Source organism: Pseudorca crassidens, chromosome 6 (assembly GCF_039906515.1).
Source record: "Pseudorca crassidens isolate mPseCra1 chromosome 6, mPseCra1.hap1, whole genome shotgun sequence".
In the NCBI taxonomy this organism is placed as follows: Eukaryota; Metazoa; Chordata; class Mammalia; order Artiodactyla; family Delphinidae; genus Pseudorca; species Pseudorca crassidens.
The window spans coordinates 7693812-7713290 of NC_090301.1; the positions used below are offsets into that span (position 1 = coordinate 7693812).

General features: G+C 52.9%; 1 protein-coding gene across 6 annotated transcripts in view; it reads right to left on the minus strand.

The window, feature by feature from the left end:
- Positions 1–19479, minus strand: part of DIS3L2 (DIS3 like 3'-5' exoribonuclease 2) — a 374176-nt gene that overhangs the window by 14587 nt on the left and 340110 nt on the right. Inside the window, exon 15 of one of the 6 annotated variants that reach the window (XM_067740223.1) lies at positions 7146–7185. The exons of 3 other annotated variants lie outside the window; for them this stretch is intronic. In XM_067740223.1, coding sequence (XP_067596324.1) covers positions 7167–7185 — 19 coding nt within the window. In that variant the 3' untranslated portion in view covers positions 7146–7166. Of the gene's footprint in view, positions 1–7145; positions 7186–15695; positions 15813–19479 lie in introns of those variants that run through there. 2 more of the 6 variants (XM_067740224.1, XM_067740222.1) reach the window with 2 other exon arrangements.

The window sequence follows — 19479 nt, forward strand, 5'->3', positions numbered from 1 at the left end:
CTCTGCTGAAGAAGGACCCCAGGGGAGACCGCGTGTGACGAGCACGCAGGTAACCGCGGAGCATCACCCGAGGCCCTGTCCCTAAAACTGTCTTCTCAAGTCCACTGGGCACAGGAGAGAAGAGAAGGGCCCATACCCGTCAGGTCAAGAGAGGCCCCTTGAATACAGCCTAGGGACAGGGCAGCCTCCGTGGGCCGACCCACAGTTGGGGCAGGCACAGTCCAGACTGAGGTCAGCGCTGGGCTGGGCAAGCCAAGCGGGCTATGCTGCGCTCCCACAGAACTCCCAGAGACGACGGGGAGGCTGGCACCGGCCGCGGGGTCTCGGCCCCGCGTGGTGCCGACGGGCAGGGCCCCGGCCCGCGGCCTCTCCACTCCTCTGCACCTACACTCTCAACCCTGCCTGGCCAGAGTGGCTCAGCCTCCAAGGATGTTCCGTCTCCAGATCCATTTTACCAGGCTAACCAGACGAGAAACTCACTCAGCCTTTCCATACCCAGAACACTCAGAACGTGGCTTCGGAAGTGACTGGGGAGCCGGGCAGCCAGGGCAGAGTGGCACGGCTGCTGCCCAAACCTGCAAACGCATCCATTTTCAAAGATCAAAACCAACTGAGAGACTTAGAACAGCCTCTTCTGCCCTCAGCCACCAGGGCACTCCTCACAACTCTGCGGGAACCTCCTGCAAATGGAATTAGACCGCTTACAGAGATTGTTCAATTAGCTCTCGGTGAAAACTGCTAACTTGGAAATTTGATAAGAATTGCTCCCAGCCAGTTTCAAATTCATTTCTTCTGAAGACTAAATTTTCCCCACTTGGGCACATCCTCACTGTGGGCCAGGAGCCCTTGGGCTTCGCATTGGCTGTGAAGGCAGCCGCTAGGCCTCTCACAAGGGCTGTGCGCCTGGGCGTGGCCCCTTCTCTGCAGCTGAGCAGCCGGCGGGAGCGGAGGCACTGGCCGCCCTCAAGGGGCCCTCCGCTGCTCCCCCCACAGCCCCTAATTGAGTGTAGTGTGGTGGAAAATGAAGGGCCCAGGAGCCGGTGAGATGGGAAGTCAGCGGCCGGATGAGCGCTAAAGTGGAAGCTGCTGGGGGTGGGAAGGGAGCACAGTGCAGCTCTATCCCAGGCCAGGGTGGAGCTGGTAGCCCGGAGCCGGAAAGGGGCGGCCTGGAGGGAGGGAGCCGCAGGCAGTCTCCCGGGTGGGTGGGTAGGTTGGGGGAGCACCAAAGGAAATGCAGCAGACTGACGGAAGGGCGCCCATCCACAGCCGGCGGGCACCCCGCTGCAGGCCCGAGTGGAGGGTGCTCCGGCCGCCGCTCGGGCCTCGCGCTGACCCCTCTCCTCCTGGGCTCACTGCAACCTGCTGAGCGTTTTGGACATTCCCATGAAACCACAGGGAAATGAATGGGGCCGAGTTCACAGGCGTGGAAAACCCCAGAGGAGAAGGCCTCTGGAGCCAGACATAACAGGACCTGCGGGTGAAGCCGGAGCCAGGTTTCCTCTTCTGGGAGGCTGAATCCACTCCAGGGCCTTTCTATAGGTTCAGCGGGCGGGGCCCAGCTGCAGCGAGGAGGCACGTTTCAGCCGCTTGTTTTTCTACCTCAAAGGACGTCTCCAGAGGCTCCAGTTCAGAGCGGCCCTCGGGCCCTGCCAAAGGGAGGCCCAGTAGCTGCGGTAGGGAGGGGGGAGGGGACTGCCGGGAGCCGGGCTGACAGGCAGAAAGCCCTTTGTCAGCGTCAAGAAGCTAGAGAAGCCTCGCTCCCTTCCCGAGGTTCAGGGCTCTGCTCTCCGAGGCACCGGGCAGACCTGCGCTCGTGGCAGAAAACTCCCCCTAAGCAGAACCAGGTCGCAGTTTGTGCCGTGTGCCCTTGAAGAGCTGGGTAATTAGTGCTTGCTAGCTCCACCACAGTGTTGACACACATGCCTTTCTCCACCTCTAGCTGCTGTCCAACTGGAGTTAGAACCGCTGACCAGAGGAGGTACGGCCAAGACGCGCAGAAGCCCCGGCACCTCTGGGAGCCGCTGTGGTGCCCTCAGTGGCTCATCTGCCCTAGGTGGACTCCCTGGCTGGCGTCCCTTTCAGGCCCCAGCCCCAAAGCGGGGGCCGGTTCGGCAGCCCTGGATAATGGACAGAGACCGGGCAAGCGCAGTGGGGGCCGGCACGGTGGGTCACCACTGACGTTGGGAGAGAGCAATTGTGATTTAGAAACTAGGCTTTAGGTACGAGAATATTCGAGAGATAAGGGTGTTGTGGAACGCACAGGTTCTCTCTCTCTCTCTCTCTCTCCATCCCTCTCCCTCTCTCTCTCTCTCTCTCTCTCACACACACACACACACACTACAAAAGGCAGCTAGATGCGAGAGGACGAGACGCGTGTCCTTGGGAACTCAAGCTCCTTTGCTTTTGCACCTTAGAGCATGTTTCGCTCACCTCCAAGACAGTCTTGGCCTCACTGCCGCTGGGGAGCAGCTCTCCTTGGGCAGGGCCGCCACCCCAGCTGTACGACCACTAAAGGCTGCAGGGAAATAGGAACCACTGCTGGTCTCAGGCTGGGCACGTGATTTCATCAAATCCTCACAAAACCTTGCACGGCAAGGGGCGTGTCAGGCCTAATCTGCCACAGGGAAACCGAGTGTCTGAAAGGCCAAGGATGGTGACCATGTAGATTACAGAGCCAGTGTGTGGCAGGGCCGTGGTCTGGAGACTGGGCTTTCTGACTCTGAAGTCTGTCCTCTACCCCTAACTTGTGATGAGAGGGGCTGCCAGGCCTACCTGGTGCAAGTGGAGGAAAGGGTAATGTGTCCAGGAGAAAAGCGGTTTCTGGAATGGGTAGAATGGGAATCCGAGTTCTTTAGGTCAGTAGTGGCCCCTCTGCCGTAAAGAGGGAATCTGCGTTTCCACGTTCTCCCCCCACCATGCCCCGGCACAGCAACTCCACCTCCAGCAAGCCCTGCAGGATTCTGCATTTCTGTGGGAGGCCCAGAGTTCCACTGGGGGTGGGGGTGGGGGGGCTGTCCAGGGCACACGTGCAATCGGGGCCTGCAGCACTAGGGGGGCCCCGGGGAGGCTGCAGCAATGAGCAGGAGGGGTGGGGCCCCAGCCCCGACACACTGACCTCCTGCGGGCACCTGCGCCGACGCCACCGGGAAGAGATGGGCCAAGTGGAAGGCGCAGGCAGGACGCACACTGGCAGGGGGACCTGGCTGTGAAACCACCCTAGGAAACTGCCTGGGCAGACTGGGCAAGTGCTTCCGGTCACTACAAAGGCCCCTGTGGGGCTCCTCGTAACCCTGACACGCCCTTTTTGGCTTTGTGAAAAAGGTCCAAGAGTGGGCTACAGTTCTAGCCACACACGTGGGTGGGATTGGCTTCCTTGAAGACAACATGTCTTGTAAAATCTTTTGGGAAATGTCAGTCCTTCCTTCTCCCCCTGGACCCAAGGCAGACCTGCCGGTCGTCGCTGAAGACGAGTCTTCAGTGCTCGAGGCCCTGGGGCTGGGCTGCGGGTCCCAGCGAGGGTTTTCCGACTCTCCATGCTCCGCAGCCCTCTGCTCTGTTCGGCCCAGACAGAGACCAAGAACTGCACTGTCAAATACTTTCTTGATTACGCCCCCCAGCTCCCAGCTGACACAAATCCTACTCTCTCACGCTGCAGCCGTGTTCTGGCTTCTGCTTACCTGGGTCTCCACTCACCTGCACCTGCGATGCCTTTACTGTCCCAGGCTGCCCTCCAGCCCCACCCCCGACTCTTTATGGGCCACCAATCCCACCTGTCCCCCACCAACCTGGCTCTGGCTGGCTCAGCTAGCTCCATTTACCTTGATTCCCAGGGCCTGGAACAGTATCTGGCATTCAGTAGGCACTCCTAAGTATGTTTTTTATCTGCAATGTTTTGCTTGGTTCATGCAAGACCAATTCCTAACATTTCCATGGTGCTTTACGTTGTCTGCACATATGGTAGCCATGTGACCCTCATTACAACTGCGGGAGAGGGAGAGAGAGAGGATCCTGCCACCTCCATTGCACAGAGGAGGAAATGGGCCTGGGGGTGCAGCCCCTGTCCACCTCGCTGTGGAGTGGGGAGCTGGCCCGAGTCTGGCCCGGGTGAGCAGATGCCTTTGGGGGTCTCTGTGCGGGCCCAATGCCAGGTGCTTGGCCACTGTTGGTCCTTCTGAGTCTCACAACAAGTCTTAGACCCCTCATTGTTCATACGAGCAAAGGGAGGCTCCGAGAGGTCATGTGACTCCCCTAAGCTTACAGAGCGAGGACACCAGGGGCCCCATCCACTGCTCTTCCTCAGGTGATCCTGTGCCGCCTGCCTTAAGCTTTCTAAGGATTGGACAGCAGGGTCTCCTTAGCAGCACCCAACCAAGGGCTCTGCTGACAGCGGGGGGTCAACACAGGGCCTGCCCTGAGGCCACGCTGGCACCTGGGGGACGGGCGCCCATGGTGGTCTGCTGTGTCACTACCGCCCTTCCTTCCTGACTGTCAAGGGCACCTCCCGCCCTCAGCAAGGGTTGCAGCAGCAGAGGAGCCGAGGTCACTCATCTCGACCTAGCTTGCCACCTGCCCAGCAACCTCAGAGGGACAGCGCCTTTCCCCAAGGCTCCCTGCCCCCACGTCTGCGGCTGGCCGTACTGGGCCTGCAAACACACAAGCCCACCTCCGGGCCTGGCCGGGCTGGGACATTCTGTAACCCTGGAGGTCTTATGTTTAGCCCTCGGTTTACCTCTGCCTGTCTCCGGCTCGGCGGACAAGAGGACAGGAATAGGACTTATCCCTACACCGCCAGCTCCCCATGTGAACGCTTCCTCCCATCTGCCTTTGGGGCTCTGGCCTCCTTCTGTGTCTCGGTGTTGCCCCTGGGATGAGCACAGGGGCTGAGCACATTTGCTTTTACTGCTCTAGTTCTCCTGTCGCCGGCTAAAGACTTGAAGGTTCTGCCTCTTTCATCTGTGGACCTCTTTCTGGCGAACGCCACTCAGTGGGTCAGAAGGGCGGGGAGAGTCGTCCTCGGGGCCATGGCCATCTCGACCCTTAGACATCTTGGTCTGGAAGCCTGCCCTAGGAGCTGTCGAGACCTCGGCAAGCCTCACACAAGACTCTCTAGTCTGCCCCAAGAGGGTGTTTCCTCACTGAACTCTGAGCTGGGTAAAGAATTCTGGTCCTTTTTGTTTCCCCTGGTGAGTTCCACACTGTTAGAACTGCCCAGCCCCTGACAGTGTAAAGGGCCCTCAGAGGGGCTGGGCTAAGGGTGGGTTGGCTTCTTGCATCAAAGGCTGCAGCTCCCTCGGCCCCTGCACGTCTCACTGACCTGCTGCTGGCCTCAGCCCAGCTCCCCCCGCAGCCATGAGGAAACTGGCATCTCTCTTTGGGCTTCCTCTTGGGTGACGTGCACCCACACTTCCTAGGACCCCCCTGGGGCTTCCAGGCTGCTCCCTCCACCTGCCACCCCTAGCCTGCCTCCACTCAGTCACAGCTGAGTTTTCAAGGCGCAGTTCAGGCATCACCCTTCTTGGCCCATGGTCCTCTGGGCTGATTCTAGCCCCAGAACTCATTGTTGGATTGCAACCGTCTCTTTTGAGGCCAGTTTTCCTGTCTGGGGACCAGGCCTTGTCCACCTCTGTGTCCCAGGGCCAGGGGCACGTGTAGGTGCTGTTCAACCTGGGTTAGACAGGCCAAGAGCTGCAATGTCAAATGCCTGTTTGGGGAATGAACGAGGCACTTCAGAGACATGATTTGCTTGGTGCTCCACAGAAAAGAGGGAAGGAGGACTGTTCTGGGGGGTGGAAGCAGAGACCCCCAGGAGAAGGGCCTAGGAGTGGGGTTCCTGCAGCTTCCCTTCAGCTGTTCCCCGCTGGAAGGCAGGCATGTGAACTCAAGAGACAGAACCTAAGTCAGCTTCTGCCAGCCTGATGGGACCTGCTGATTTGCTCTAACGAAATTCTTCCCTACCTGTAGACAGTCATCACTTAGATCCAACACAGGGTGACAGTATGGCTGGGGCTCATGTGTTGGTCACCTGATAAATGAATACTCTTGTCCAGAGCAGCCCACCTCGTTCTAAATATGAAAAGTAGCAGATTAAAAAAAAAAAAAATCTTCTCCTGGGCTGTTTCCATTGAACTAGCGCTTGTCTTATCACCCACTGGGATGCGGTATGTTGAGTCTGGCAGAGCTCTTCGTTAGTTATGTGACTCTTAAAATATTGACCCACAGTTTTATGAACCAGGTTCAGAGTGGTTTAAATGGATTTGTTCCCATCCAGAGCCTCTGGGCTTCCCCAGCATGTCCTGTCCCTGCCTAGACACACACACAGCCAACCTCCAGGGCGCACCGGCTCTCCCTCCGGTGAAAGGGCGAGCACACTGGGAGGGGTTGCAGGGGCAAGCACACTGGAAAGGGGGGCGAGCACACTGGGAGGGGTGGCAGGGGCGAGCACACTGGGAGGGGTGGCAGGGGCGAGCAAGGAGACTGCTGGTTTTCATCCCCACCTCTACCCCTGCATCTCTGGACTGATGGAAGCTCTCATATACAGGCTGTGTGAAGACTTCAGCCCTTTCCAGGTGCCACCCTCAACTCCACCTTAGATCCAAGGCCAGAACAACCTGGATTAGGCTGGGTTGATGGTAAGTCAGACGGCAAGGCCAGTGGATGTCAAAGCCTGGATGGAGCCCACGGTTCTACTTTCCTGAGCTGCCGCTCTGCAGGCCAAGTCCATCGTTTAGGGCAGCCTGGGATGCCCAGGGAACCCTGCTTTTCCAGGACCTAGAGATGCTCTAAAACAGTTCTCTAGGCGCCTGGGAAGCTGACCAGATTTCTGCGTCAGTAATGGCCTCTGGGAGCCTCGTCATAGGTGGCTCAGGCCAGGCCTGGGCAGCCATCATGACTGGGAGGACCAGTCCGTTCCACCCAGGCTTCCCTCAGGGTGAGAACTGCTCTTCCTGGCAGAGGCCTCAGCCCAGCTGTCCCCACCTGGGAGGAGGCCCTGCCCAGTGCCCTGCAGGGCCCTGTGTGGTCACCTGGCTGTGGCCGTCCTCTCATAGCCACTGTGGAGAGAGAGACCGTGCTCCCTGGCTAGAGGTGTCTACGCCAGTCCATTTCCCAGCAAATCTTTGTGAAGTTCAAGCCCAGTTCCTCACAGGTCACATTTGGGTGTTGCAGAATTACTGCCATCTGGTCATTCTGCAACAACACAAACACTTGGCTGCTGGTTTCACCTCACAGGCAGAGCACAGCTCAGGGCGGTGTCCACTGCCAACTGCATGGAGAGACTGGGCGCACACCTCCACCATGGCCTTCGTCACCACCTGTGAATGTTACCTTACACACCTGTCTTCCTCTGTGGGCTGTGCGCTTCGGGGCGGGGGGGTAGGATCTTTCTCATTGCCCAGTAGCTGGCACTAGCAGGTGTCCAACAGTTTGCTAGACAAGCAGAGGAAAGGTGTCTAGATCTGGGCTAGGAAACAACGGGCAAATGCATCCCCTGCCCACGAGGCACGTGGGCAGACGTCCTCAGGGCCCTTCCTTCCACACTGAGGAATTTCCGAGGGGTCACTTTCTAAGTTTGGCAGTGGGAAATGATCCATCTGGCAAGTAACGCAACTCTGAATATATAAGGGCTTCCTGAAGATTCCTGTGGTTCCCCGGCATGAGCTCAGCTTTATCAGGGCTCGGACCAGCGCTGGCCTCAGGCCTCTATGGAGAGCTGGTCTGGCCTGGATGGGAAGGGCGCGCAGGAGGGCAGGCTTCTCCCTGTGGGTGGGCAGCAGCAACCTCTTGTGCTCTTGCTTGTTGAAGTCAAGAGGGAAGGTGGGGGGGGGTGTCCACCATACACCGCCTGTGTAACCTGGACGGCTAACCTCCCTAACCTCCACTTCCCACCCCTCAGGGGGAGGATTAAATGAGACACATTACGTAAAGCTCTCATCTCAGGGCCCGGCATGTCGTTAAGCATTCCGTAAGTATTAGTAATTATTATTACAAAAACCTTAAGGTGACAAGAGTCTGGTGTCATTAGAATACTGAAGGATGCTAGAACACAGAGCGAATGCAGCCAGCGCCCTGGAGACATTCACTCAGCACTTGCTGGGCATCTGCAGCATTCCAGATATTGTGCTAGGGGCTGGGACACAGATACTGTCCCAGCCCTTGGGCCTAGGGAGTCAGGAGATAAACACATACTCACTCCCCTACCGCCCCATGAGAATTTTCTTAGTCACACACTGGCTCTTTGCTTCGGCATTTATTTACTGAGTTCCCACAGCAATGTTCTCAGCACTTTGGGCGACGGATCCCTCAGAGGATCTGAGGAAAGCGGTTTTCCACGCATTCCTTCACACACTCTACCCACAAAACCTCCCCCATTCTATTGCAAGGAGTTCATGGGTCATGAAGCCTAAGGTGGAGCCTGCCTCACAGGACACACAGCAAAGTACTGGCGTTTCTGAGGAGGCGAACGGTCGCACAGGCCGCGTAAGAGTTAGGTCTGATGAGCCTGACAGCTGGAGAACACACCAGGAGAAAGCCGCGAGGCGTGAAGGCTTCCTTCAGCTTCGACAGCGGAACACTGAAGATCTGACTGTTTCCTGGAATATTTACGACACAGAAGATGGCGACCAGCTAACTGGTCTTTCATCTGCACTGAGGACTAATTAATGAGAGGAAACAGACTGAGATGAAACCAGAGGGCTGTTAGCACTAAGGAAGAATTTCCCAACATGACAGACGCACTAAACAATTCAGTTCAAGTTGATTTAAAAAGTACACCACCATCTCACTTATCTAAAACTCAACCACATGCTCAGTCTTGAGTCTGATACATGGGGCAAAACCAGGAAACAACCAACAGACCAGGCCTTGGGGGCCAACACAGGTGCCGGAGCCAGGAGTCGAGTGTGACTCTCAGGGAAGTCCGGCCTGCGCTCCCCGCTCAGACCCTTTCCTCTTCTCGATGGACAGTTCTGACTACTAGACTCGGCTTCCTGGCCGGCGCCATACCCCCATGGCGCCTCGTGCTCACAGCCAGGCTGAGAGGGTGCTCCTGGTGTCTCCTGGACAGCAGTAGAGAAGTGACAACGGGCCCTGACTGTAAAGGTGGACACAAAGACAGTTGGGGCAGGGCCTCAGTAAAGTGAAAGTGAAAGCACACGGCAGTAAAGTGAAAGCACACGGCACCGTGGGAGTATTTAGAGCAGAGGCAAAGCCGCAGAGCGCAGTAGAGCCTAAGGAAAATGCTTTTGTATCACCATATAAACATTGTGAATAATCCTAAATTATTTAAAAGTGCTGCATGATGTCCAGCGGACACCATTAAAGCAAAAAATACGTCCATAAATTAAAACAAGAGCCATTCCTTCTGTGAAGTTCCAGAGAGCTCACACACGAAGGTGTTTAGAGAAGATCACAGCTGGCCCACCACTGAGGGAGACACCATCGAGAGGACACCCAAGACAGGAATGCTGCCCAGAGAGCGCAGTGCTGCTGGCTTGGTGGGCCCTGCTTCTGAGCGCTCCCCACAGCCCTTCAGTTCCAGGGTGATGGCAGCGAGGTCCTCATCGACGCCAGGAAACGAGCCACGTCCTCTGCCACACCGGCCCACTCCTGGGCTTGGAAGGCAGACACCGTGTCTCACTCATCCTCAACCTTGGAGCCTGGCCCAGCAGCCCCTGGCACGTCCTTGGGTCGTGGGGTCATGTGGGGCTGGCTGGGGCAGCTTGCAGTCAGTGCGTGCTGTGTGCTCTGCATCTCAGCTAGGCTTTGCTGGGGTGGGTTTTCAGAGCAGCTGCGTAAGTTGGCCACTTGCTTTTTGCTTGACTCAACGGGCATGAGCTGGGCACCTGCTCTGGTCACTCTGTGAGGTCTCTGCCCACCTGAGTGCCCACCTTTGGAGAAGTGTGCTCAGAAGGGAGAGTAATCGTGTTCAATTCCTCTTCAATAAATAAAGTGATTTATATCTAAGTGATTTCCATCCACTGATGGCCTTTGTCATCAAGCACAGCAACCCCCTCAGGCTCTGGAGGCTTCCTGCCCAAGCACCAAGAGAAAGCCACAATGCCCCAGAGAGCTGGGGAGTGGCAGTGAAGACAGATCAGAACCACTTCCCCACAGAGAGCACAGCCAAAAGCGAGAGAGCCAAGCACGTTCTGGCCACCCGCCAGGCAGCTGCAGGAGGTGCCAGCCATGGGCACCTTTCTTCAGGCTTAGAGCCAACACGCAATCCTGTGGCCCATTTCCTGCATGGGCGAACCTCCCTCAGAGTATCTCAGGCCTCTGTGGCCTGGGCCTGGGCTCTGACTTCCAGCCACCCAAGGGAGGGTGCTTATGGCAGAGGCATTTGCTACTTTAAGTATCTGAACATGCCCTAGAGGCTGGTGCAGCCCACCGGCAGGCAGCACTTGCCAGGAACTGAGTGGACCTGCTCATCAAATGGGACTGGCCTGAATACCACCAGCTTCTAGCACTCCTCAAGGTCTTGGAAAGGGACAGCCCTCCTTGGGTTTTTTATTTATTTATTTATTTATTTATTTATTTATTTTATTTTATTTTTTTTGGTATGCGGGCCTCTCACTGCTGTGGCCTCTCCCGTTGCGGAGCACAGGCTCCGGACGCGCAGGCTCAGCGGCCATGGCTCACAGGCCCAGCCGCTCCGCGGCATGTGGGATCTTCCCGGACCGAAGCACGAACCCGTGTCCACTGCATCAGCAGGCGGACTCTCAACCACTGCGCCACCAGGGAAGCCCCCTCCTTGGGTTTAAAAACTAAACAGCTGAGCCATCAACTTAGAAAGGTTAGCCTTAGGGGCCAAAGAGCAGTCTTCCCACTGGGATGGGAATCGGTGGATGGACAAATACCCAGAGTGGCAGAAAAGACATAGATCGTGCCAGGGAATTCTGACAAAGGTATATACATGGCAGAGAGAGAGAGGTACAGAGAAAACAAAAATGCTAATTTTCCCCATCCTCTCTCACTGGTCAAATCATGTCACCATATGCTCAGAGAGAATTTGGAAAAAAACAACTGAAGGATCCCAAGTCACACTGGATTGCTGCAGCCCTAGGAGGTTCCTAGAATGGACACGATTGCAGTCCATCGCAAAAAGATGAGTAAAGGGAACGGCAAAGCTATACAAAGGAAATTTAACAAGAAGGAAAAAATGCTGTTTGCTTAATGTAGCCCTGTGTTAAACCAACCAAGGGAACTCTCTTTTATAAGGTCTTTGAGAGTTGCAAAGTATTTAGTTTCGAGAGTTCCTGGTGGCCTAGAATTGTCTGTCTTGGGTCATCCTTGGGTAGTTGTTTGGGCTGCAGGAAGGGACACTCTCACATCGTGGCTCGGGCCCCGGAAGCCCCTGCCAGCCCCGGGCCTGTTTGGGTCTCTACCCTCCTTGTACTCTTCCTTGCTCTCTCCAAACCTCAGCAGAGAAAGATTCTGTGTGTCTGCATAGGGTTCATAATCCTCTAATTGGGACAGCTTGAGGGCTTAAAAACACACAGTCCCACCCAACAACCCAAGCAGCCTGACCAGAAGGAAAGCCCTCAATCCTCACCGCCCACCTCCTTGGCATCAGAGAAAAGCCCAAATGGCAGTAGAGGCCAGGGAAGGCCTAGCCTGGTGGGGGGCTCAGCCCGGTGGCTCAGCCAGGTGGCTGAGGAGAGCTGCAGGTGCAGCTGCACGGGCAGGCAGGGAGGGCTCCTTTCAGCATGAGACTTGGCTGCCCCAGTTTGCTTCCATGACAATGGAAATCAGAGAAAGGCGGATGTGCAGAGACAGTGCTATAAGGAGGTATGGGGGAGGGAAAAGGAAAAGATGTTCAGCGTACCTGTGAAGTAGCTTAGCAACTCTCCTCTTGGAAACCTATGACAAATGTGGTATTTTTTTGTGACCTTGAGGGTTACACATTCAATATTCTACCAGGGAATCGAGGAGTAGTAAGAACAGCCTGGGCTTTGGGTCCGACACCACCTGTTACAACCCCTGCTCAGCTGTATCAGCCACGCGATCCGTCTGTAAAACGGACAAGGCAAAGTCTTCCTCACAAGGTTAAAATAAGGAGTCACAGTCTTGTGATATTCCATCTGCCTACCTCTTAACATACAAAAACCACCACTGCCACATTTCAAACTTAAAAGTACCTTCGAATTGAAAGATCAACTTGGGGAAAAGTAAAATCAAATGTATACAAAAGGGAATTTTAGTGTAAGTTTTCATAATTTAAAAGTGAGTTTGTGGTAAAAACCCTTTTCTCTAAGATCAAGAACAAGACATGGACGCCTGCTATCGTCACTTCCATTAAATACTGTATAGCACTACGAGGCCAGAAAAAGACACAAATGGTGTTGATACTGGAAAGGAACAAGTAAAACTGGGTACAGAGAAAATCAGAAAAAATCTGCAGATGAATTATTTGAATAAATTTAGCAAGGTCACTGGACACAGGGTCAATAAAAATAAACTGTCCTTCCATACATCAGCAACAAAGAGACAAGGAAATTTATAAATACCATTTTAAATAGCATCACAAACATTAAATACCTAGGAGTAAATCTAATGAGAGATAATCAAGAAGACCACTGCACAAAAATTTATGAAACGTTACTGAGAAAAATTAAAGAAGACCTAAATAAAGAGTGGGATACACCATGTTTGTGGAGTAGAAGACAATCATAAAAGGGTTAATTTTTTCCCAACTTGATCTCAGTGTAAAGCCAGTGCAATCTCAGTGTAAATCCCAGCAAGTCTGTGTGCATGTGTGTGGCAACTGACACTCTGATTCTAAAATTTCCATGGAAATGGAAAGGGCCAGGAATAGGCTAGGTGCCCTTTATTGAGGAGTAGCAAGGTGGAAAGGTCTAACTCTACTGAATATCAAGACTTATAATAAAGGTACAATGATTAAGACAGTGTGGCACTGGCACAAGTGACACGCAGATCACTGAAACAGGACAGAGTGCAGATACAGATCCGTGCAGATACAGACCCTTCATTTTGACAAAGGTGGCCCTGTGGAGCAGTAGGAATGATGCTGGGTCGATTAGATGTCCATACGGGAAAAACTGAAACTTGCTGTACTATATTCAAAACTCATTTCTGAGTAGATTATGGTCTAAAATAGAAAAGGTAAAACAATAGAGCTTCTAGAAGATAATGTAAGAACATGTTGATGGCTAATTGCCTGTGTCCACTGGACGGGCCACAGAGTGCCCAGATTAAACATTATTTCTGAGTGTGTCTGTGAGCACTTGCATTGGATAAAGTAGACTGCCCTCCCCAGCGTGAGAGGCCTGAACAGAGCCAAAGGGTGAGGAGGGAGTTCTTCCTCTCACTGCTTGCCCTCTCGTGTTACCTTCTCCTCCCCACAGACTGGGAGTTACCATTGACTTTCCTGGTTCTCCAGCTTACCAGACAGCAGATCATGGGACTTCTCAGCCTCCATAATCACATGAGCCAATCCCTCATAATAAATCTCCTTATATATATACACAAATATAAATAAAAATAAATATATATATATATAGCCTACTGGTTCTGTTTCTTGGAGAACTCTAATACCAAACATGTCTTCATGATGTTTATATAGTTTTCTTAAATGGGATATAAGAAGAATTAACCATAAAGAAAAAACCCGATACACTGAACTACATTGAAATGAAGAATTTCTGTTCATTTAAACACCACCAAAGAGAGTAAAAAGGCAAGCTACTGAGTAGAAGGTATCTGCAACATGTATAACCAACAAAGGACTCACACCCAGAATAGAGTGAACTATAAGTCAACAGGAAAAACGGAAAACCTAGAAGAATAATGGGCACACAATTTGAAAAGGCATTCTACTGAACGGCCAATAAATATATGAAATATCATATGTTGCTGGCAGGAGTGTTAAACTGGTACAACCACTTAGGAAAATCATTTGGCAGTATCCACTAAAGTGGGTATTTTCTCTGAGTTAGTAGTTTCACTCCTAGGTATACACTCAAAAGAGATATGTGCATGTGTGCACCAAAAGACACGTATAAGCAGAATTATTTATAACAACCTCAAATTGGAAACAACTCAAATGTTGACTGAATTAATGCAGATTGGATAAATTACAATGTATTCATACAAAGGAAGACTTATAGCAATCAAAATGAATGAATTAGGACTATATGCAGCAACAACGATGAATTCTCAAAAACATAACGCTGAAAGAAGAAAGTCAGACACAAAAGAGAAGCCACTGAATGATTCCGTTTATATGAAGTTCAAAGCCAGGCAAAACTAATCTGTAGTGTCAGAAGCAATGATGGTGGATTCCTTTCTGGAGGAGAGAGGGGTATGCTGGAAGCTCCTGGGGTGCCGAAATGTTCTATTTCTTGATGTGGGTGATAGTTACATGGGTGTGTTTGTTTGCTAATACTCTTTGAACTAGATGCACATGACTTGCGCACTTTTCTCTATGCATGTCATAGTTCAAAAATAAGTTTCACAAAGTGAGTTTATGTAAGAATCTATTTTCCAGCGTGTTGACTATGGAATAAAATAGTGGAGTGGATATTAAGTCACCCTACGTGCTGAGACACGGGGACCAGTGTGCATGATGTGTCTGCATCTGGCCTCTGTCCAGTATAATCTCCCCATTGCCGCTGGCTTCCACATTTCCTCACTCTGATCAGTTCTGCCCTTAGAATGTCGGCAGGAGCCGAGGAGCTAGCAATTTCTATCAGGGGCTGAGCACCCTGGCCCAGCAGCATAGGAAACCTCTGATGAGACAATTCAGTGCTTTACAGCATGGCTTCAGGCTCCACCGCACCCCCCCCCCCACCATTCTCCCAAGACGTAGGGAAAGGGTGCTGACTCAACACAGCTGAGTAAGAGCTTCCCTGCCCTGGCCACCTGTGGGCTGCATTACATTTGTGGGAGACTGGGTGACTGTAACCCAATGGTAATGTAAGCTACACAGAAGGCAGTCTTGCTGACCCAGGCCTTGCTGCCCTCCCTGCCCAGGACCCACAGGCAAGTTCAGCATCACTCTGTGTAGCTGTTCCAGGCCCCACCCCTGCCGTGTATCACATGGCTGAGGCAGTATCCCAGGGAGAAGCCTGCTGGCTCTACCTCTGGTTTACAGCTTGAGCTGGGTGGGCCAGGGCACCACTAGGGGAACTGGCCTCCCTTTCTGTAAGTGGGAGTGTTCATACTCACCCCCTTCCCTTCCTATAGGGAAAACTCAGGTCAAATGAAACTGCATTTTGGCACCCAGGATACCATTATTGTTGCTGCACGGAGTGAGGTGGTGGGAGGGAACAGGAGCCCCCACCATCTCTCTGCACGGTGTGGAAGTGGAGAAGCGCATCCCTCACTGATCACCGTCTTGATTCCAGCAGCTTAAGCAGGAGTCATGCCCGCATCACACCGAAGCCCGACACTAAAGGCTGCGGTGGAAAACAGTGAGCTCCCACCTGCACCGCAAGCGGCTGACTCCAAGACGCCCGCTGCAGCTGCCGGCTTGCTCCCATGAGGTCACTTCTGGCACCTTTCTCTGGCTGAGTTGCCTCCAATTTCCCCAAAAGCCCTCCTCCTCCGCCTTGATTTCCAGCTCTCCTTTCTCCTAACCAAGGGCTTCACCAGGAACAAGGAAGGCATTCTTCATTCTAACCTGGCAGTGTCAGCGGGAGGTCTGGAGGCTCTCAGGTAACACCACTCCTTAGCCTGAGGAACTGGCATCAGGTCCGAGGTGCAGGCACACAGTGTCATTTCCAAAGTACTGGGAACACTGGGAAGTGTTAGTGTTGGTCTGAAGTTGTCAGGGCTGCTGGGAAATATTCCATCTGCTTATTTAGGTGAAGGAAGAGGACACGAACCAAGCAGAGGAGGAAACGAATTAGATGCAGGGCTTTATCCAGGAGCTCTGCTCTTTCTCCTGCCTGAGTGCGGTGGCCACGAAAAGGCGCCTCTCAGCTCTCCTGCCACGGGAGCATAAATGGCCTGGTGGCCCAGCCGCAGCCCCTGACCCACCACTGCATTGACACCAAGGCCACACTTCCCGAGGGCTGCTCCCAGCCGGTGACTAAGCACTCGAAGGACCTGCAGGATGTGAGGCTTCTCCAGCAGGTGACTTTGGTTCCAGGACTTCCCATCAGTCTGGATGAACCTTCTTAAAACTGGGCTGCAGCCCAAGACTCTTCCTACCCAGTCCTCCTCCTATGCCTTCCTCCACAGGGGCTGAGCTTGTGTCAAGATCTGAAGACTCTCTTCCTGCCTTCTCCTCTTCTCTCCCCTTCTAATCCTGTCCTGGCATCTGCTTCTCAGCAGACCTGATGTGTTAACACAGTGGTACTGGAGTGGGTCTGAGAGAGAGGCAAAGAGATGGAGTTTGGGGCCTGGCTCGCTTACTACCCAGTGGGCAGAGACGACACTCTTCTGAGTCGAATGTGGGGCATGGAGAATCCCTGGCACAAAGTAGTGGCCCAGCTGCTCAAAGACTCACCAGTGGTGACCTGGAAAAAAGCCTTTGCTTGACCGTGTTGATTCAAGCATTTGAGAGCCCGGGTGGTGCAGCGTCTACCAGGACCATGAAGTGAGGCACACGGTGCCCAGCAGGGAGACGGTGACAGGCTGAGGGCCCTCAACCAGCAGCTGCAGGCTAAGCCGGAGAGCCAGAGGGCCTCTTACAGAGGCAGCTTACAGAAACGTGGCCCACACTCCCTGCGGAAGGCTAGTGACATCCTGTGCTGCAAGACATGCAGGGGGCCCACCCTGCATCCCCCACCTCATTTCTGGGGCTTCAAGGCCCGTAACTAGGTTTAAATGTCAGGGAAACTGGGGCTGGGGATGTGCTGGGCCTGATAAGGCAGAAAGAGATTATATACCAAGAGTGGGAAGGATGAGCTAGCAGGATTTGAGGGCCTTCATCAAAGGGGCCAGGAGATGAGATGAGCAAGAATTTACTGTTTTGGGCGAATTTTCTTGGGATGTGGGATTCAGCACCCTTTCAAAGACCCTAAGGGACGGGGCAAGCTCGCTGCTGGAGTGGTCCTTAGAGGCCTGCAGACAGCGACAGCTAAGGCTGAGCAAATGGAAGGGCGTGAGCTGCCCTGGCAGACAGCTGGGGGAGGAAGAAACAGGCTGAGTCCGGAAGACCTAGCGGAGGCCTATGGGCTGTGGGGGGGCCCACAGGACACTCCCTTCACCAGGCTCATCAGAAGTGTGCTGGTGAGAGGAATACCAGCATTGCTAAGGAGACTGGTAGGAGATTTGCGGGCCACCAAGGACAGCAGAAGAGGCAGTCACAGAGCTGGGCTCATTAACGCCTATGGGGGTGATGGAACCCAAGGTAGCTCAGGCCAGGGGTAACACAACAAGGGTCCCTCTGAACTACAAGTGATGCTACTGCCAGGATTCTTCCCGCTGTGTATCCAGGGGTCAGCAGATGAGAGGAGGAGTCGCATCATGGTGGGGAGGGACTCTCCTGGTGCTCCCTTGCGCGACTGTGAACAGACACATGGACATATGTGTCAACCCTGTCCTGAGAAGGATGTGACAACCAAGGGCTCGGAACCTCCCAATGAAGTTTTGAGTCACACCACCAGCTACGCTGCCAAGACCTGCTGAGACGCCGGCTGAAGGTGAGAAGAACTCTATGGACCTGCTGAGGTGCCGGCTGAAGGTGAGAAGAACTCTATGGGCAGCAGAGGCGGTGGTCTGTCCCATTAACACGTCCTTTCTAAGCTCTTCCTCAGGAACAGAGGCCACGGGAGCCAAAGAGAAGCTGCTCCCCACACGAGCGGAGAAACGGATCTGTGCAGGGCAAGGGGTGGGCTGCGGCTGCCCACAAGAAGCCCCGTCCAGGCAAACGGCCCTGGCCCTCTGGATCCCTGTGCCCAGGGGTGACTGGGCACGGCAGGGGTCCTGAGGCAGGCCCGCCCCTGTGGGACCTGAGAACAGCACCGTGGGCTGACACTCTGCCTGCCCAGCCCCCTTTCCCCGTCCCTCTCCTTCACAGGGGCAGGCCAGAATGGGCTTTGGAATCTGCTAGAACTAGAGGAAAATTCAGGCTCTGCTCTTGACCATGGTGTGACCTAGGGCAGGCTAACCTCTCTGACTCTCAGCCTTGTTTTGTTTTTATTTTATTTAATCTGTAAAACTGTGAAAATAATATAACCTCCTTGACTTTTTTGAAATCTGTAAAACTATAAAAATAAGATCTGTCTTGAATGGTTTTGAAACTAGAAATAACTTGGGTAAGCCCCTAGCCCAGTGCTGGTGAGCTGTGGGCATTCAGGAGGTGGTAGCTCCTATCACTATTATGCTACGGATCAGAAACTCGACAGGTCGTGAACAAAGTGTAGCCTTGCAATTATACTCAGCTGCTGCAAGTTTGCTTGGCATATTTAATGCTCTTTATAATTATTACTATGCCCTCCTATCAGGCAAAAAATGGTAGGTAGTGATGTAAGTAACTGCAATTACTACGATATTTACAGAATTAAATCAAATGTTTGCAGTCTCTTTCTTCTACGTGTTAGTTCTTCAGAATGCATAAACCATCCAAGGAAACCGTTTTCCCTCATGTCATGCATAATTTAATCCTCATGATAATCCCACAAAAAATGAAAAGACAAAGGTTGGAAAGACAAAGGCTGAGTAGCCAGGTTCCCTCTCTAAAAGGATTCAATTAGGTCTCCCAACCCCTGTGGCTAGGCACTACGGGTACTGAAATAAACAAAACAAGGCCTTGACCTTAAAAGGACTCAACCTAAGTGCCCATCATCGGATGAATGGATAAAGAAGATGTGGCATATATATATAATGGAATATTACTCAGCCATAAAAAGAAACGAAATTGAGCTATTTGTAATGAGGTGGATAGACCTAGAGTCTGTCATACAGAGTGAAGTAAGTCAGAAAGAAAAAGACAAATACCGTATGCTAACACATATATATGGAATTTAAGAAAAAAAAAAATGTCATGAAGAACCTAGGGGTAAGGCAGGAATAAAGACACAGACCTCCTAGAGAACGGACTTGAGGTTATGGGGAGGGGGAAGGGTGAGCTGTGACAGGGCGAGAGAGTGTCATGGACATATACACACTAACAAACGTAGTAAGGTAGATAGCTAGTTGGAAGCAGCTGCATGGCACAGGGATATTGGCTTGGTGCTTTGTGACAGCCTGGAGGGGTGGGATAGGGAGGGTGGGAGGGAGGGAGACGCAAGAGGGAAGAGATATGGGAACATATGTATATGTATAACTGATTCACTTTGTTATAAAGCAGAAACCAACACACCATTGTAAAGCAATTATACCCCAATAAAGATGTTAAAAAAAAAAAAAAAAAAGGACTCAGCGTAGAGGAAGTAGGAGACAAGTAAACCAGTGCCTGAAGTGCACTGTGATGAGTGCTGAAGCAGAAGCAGAAGCGGACAGGTGCGGCAGAGGACTGTGGAGAAGGCACTCATGCCTTCGTGATGGCTGTCAGGGGTTGGAATGGCTTCCCAG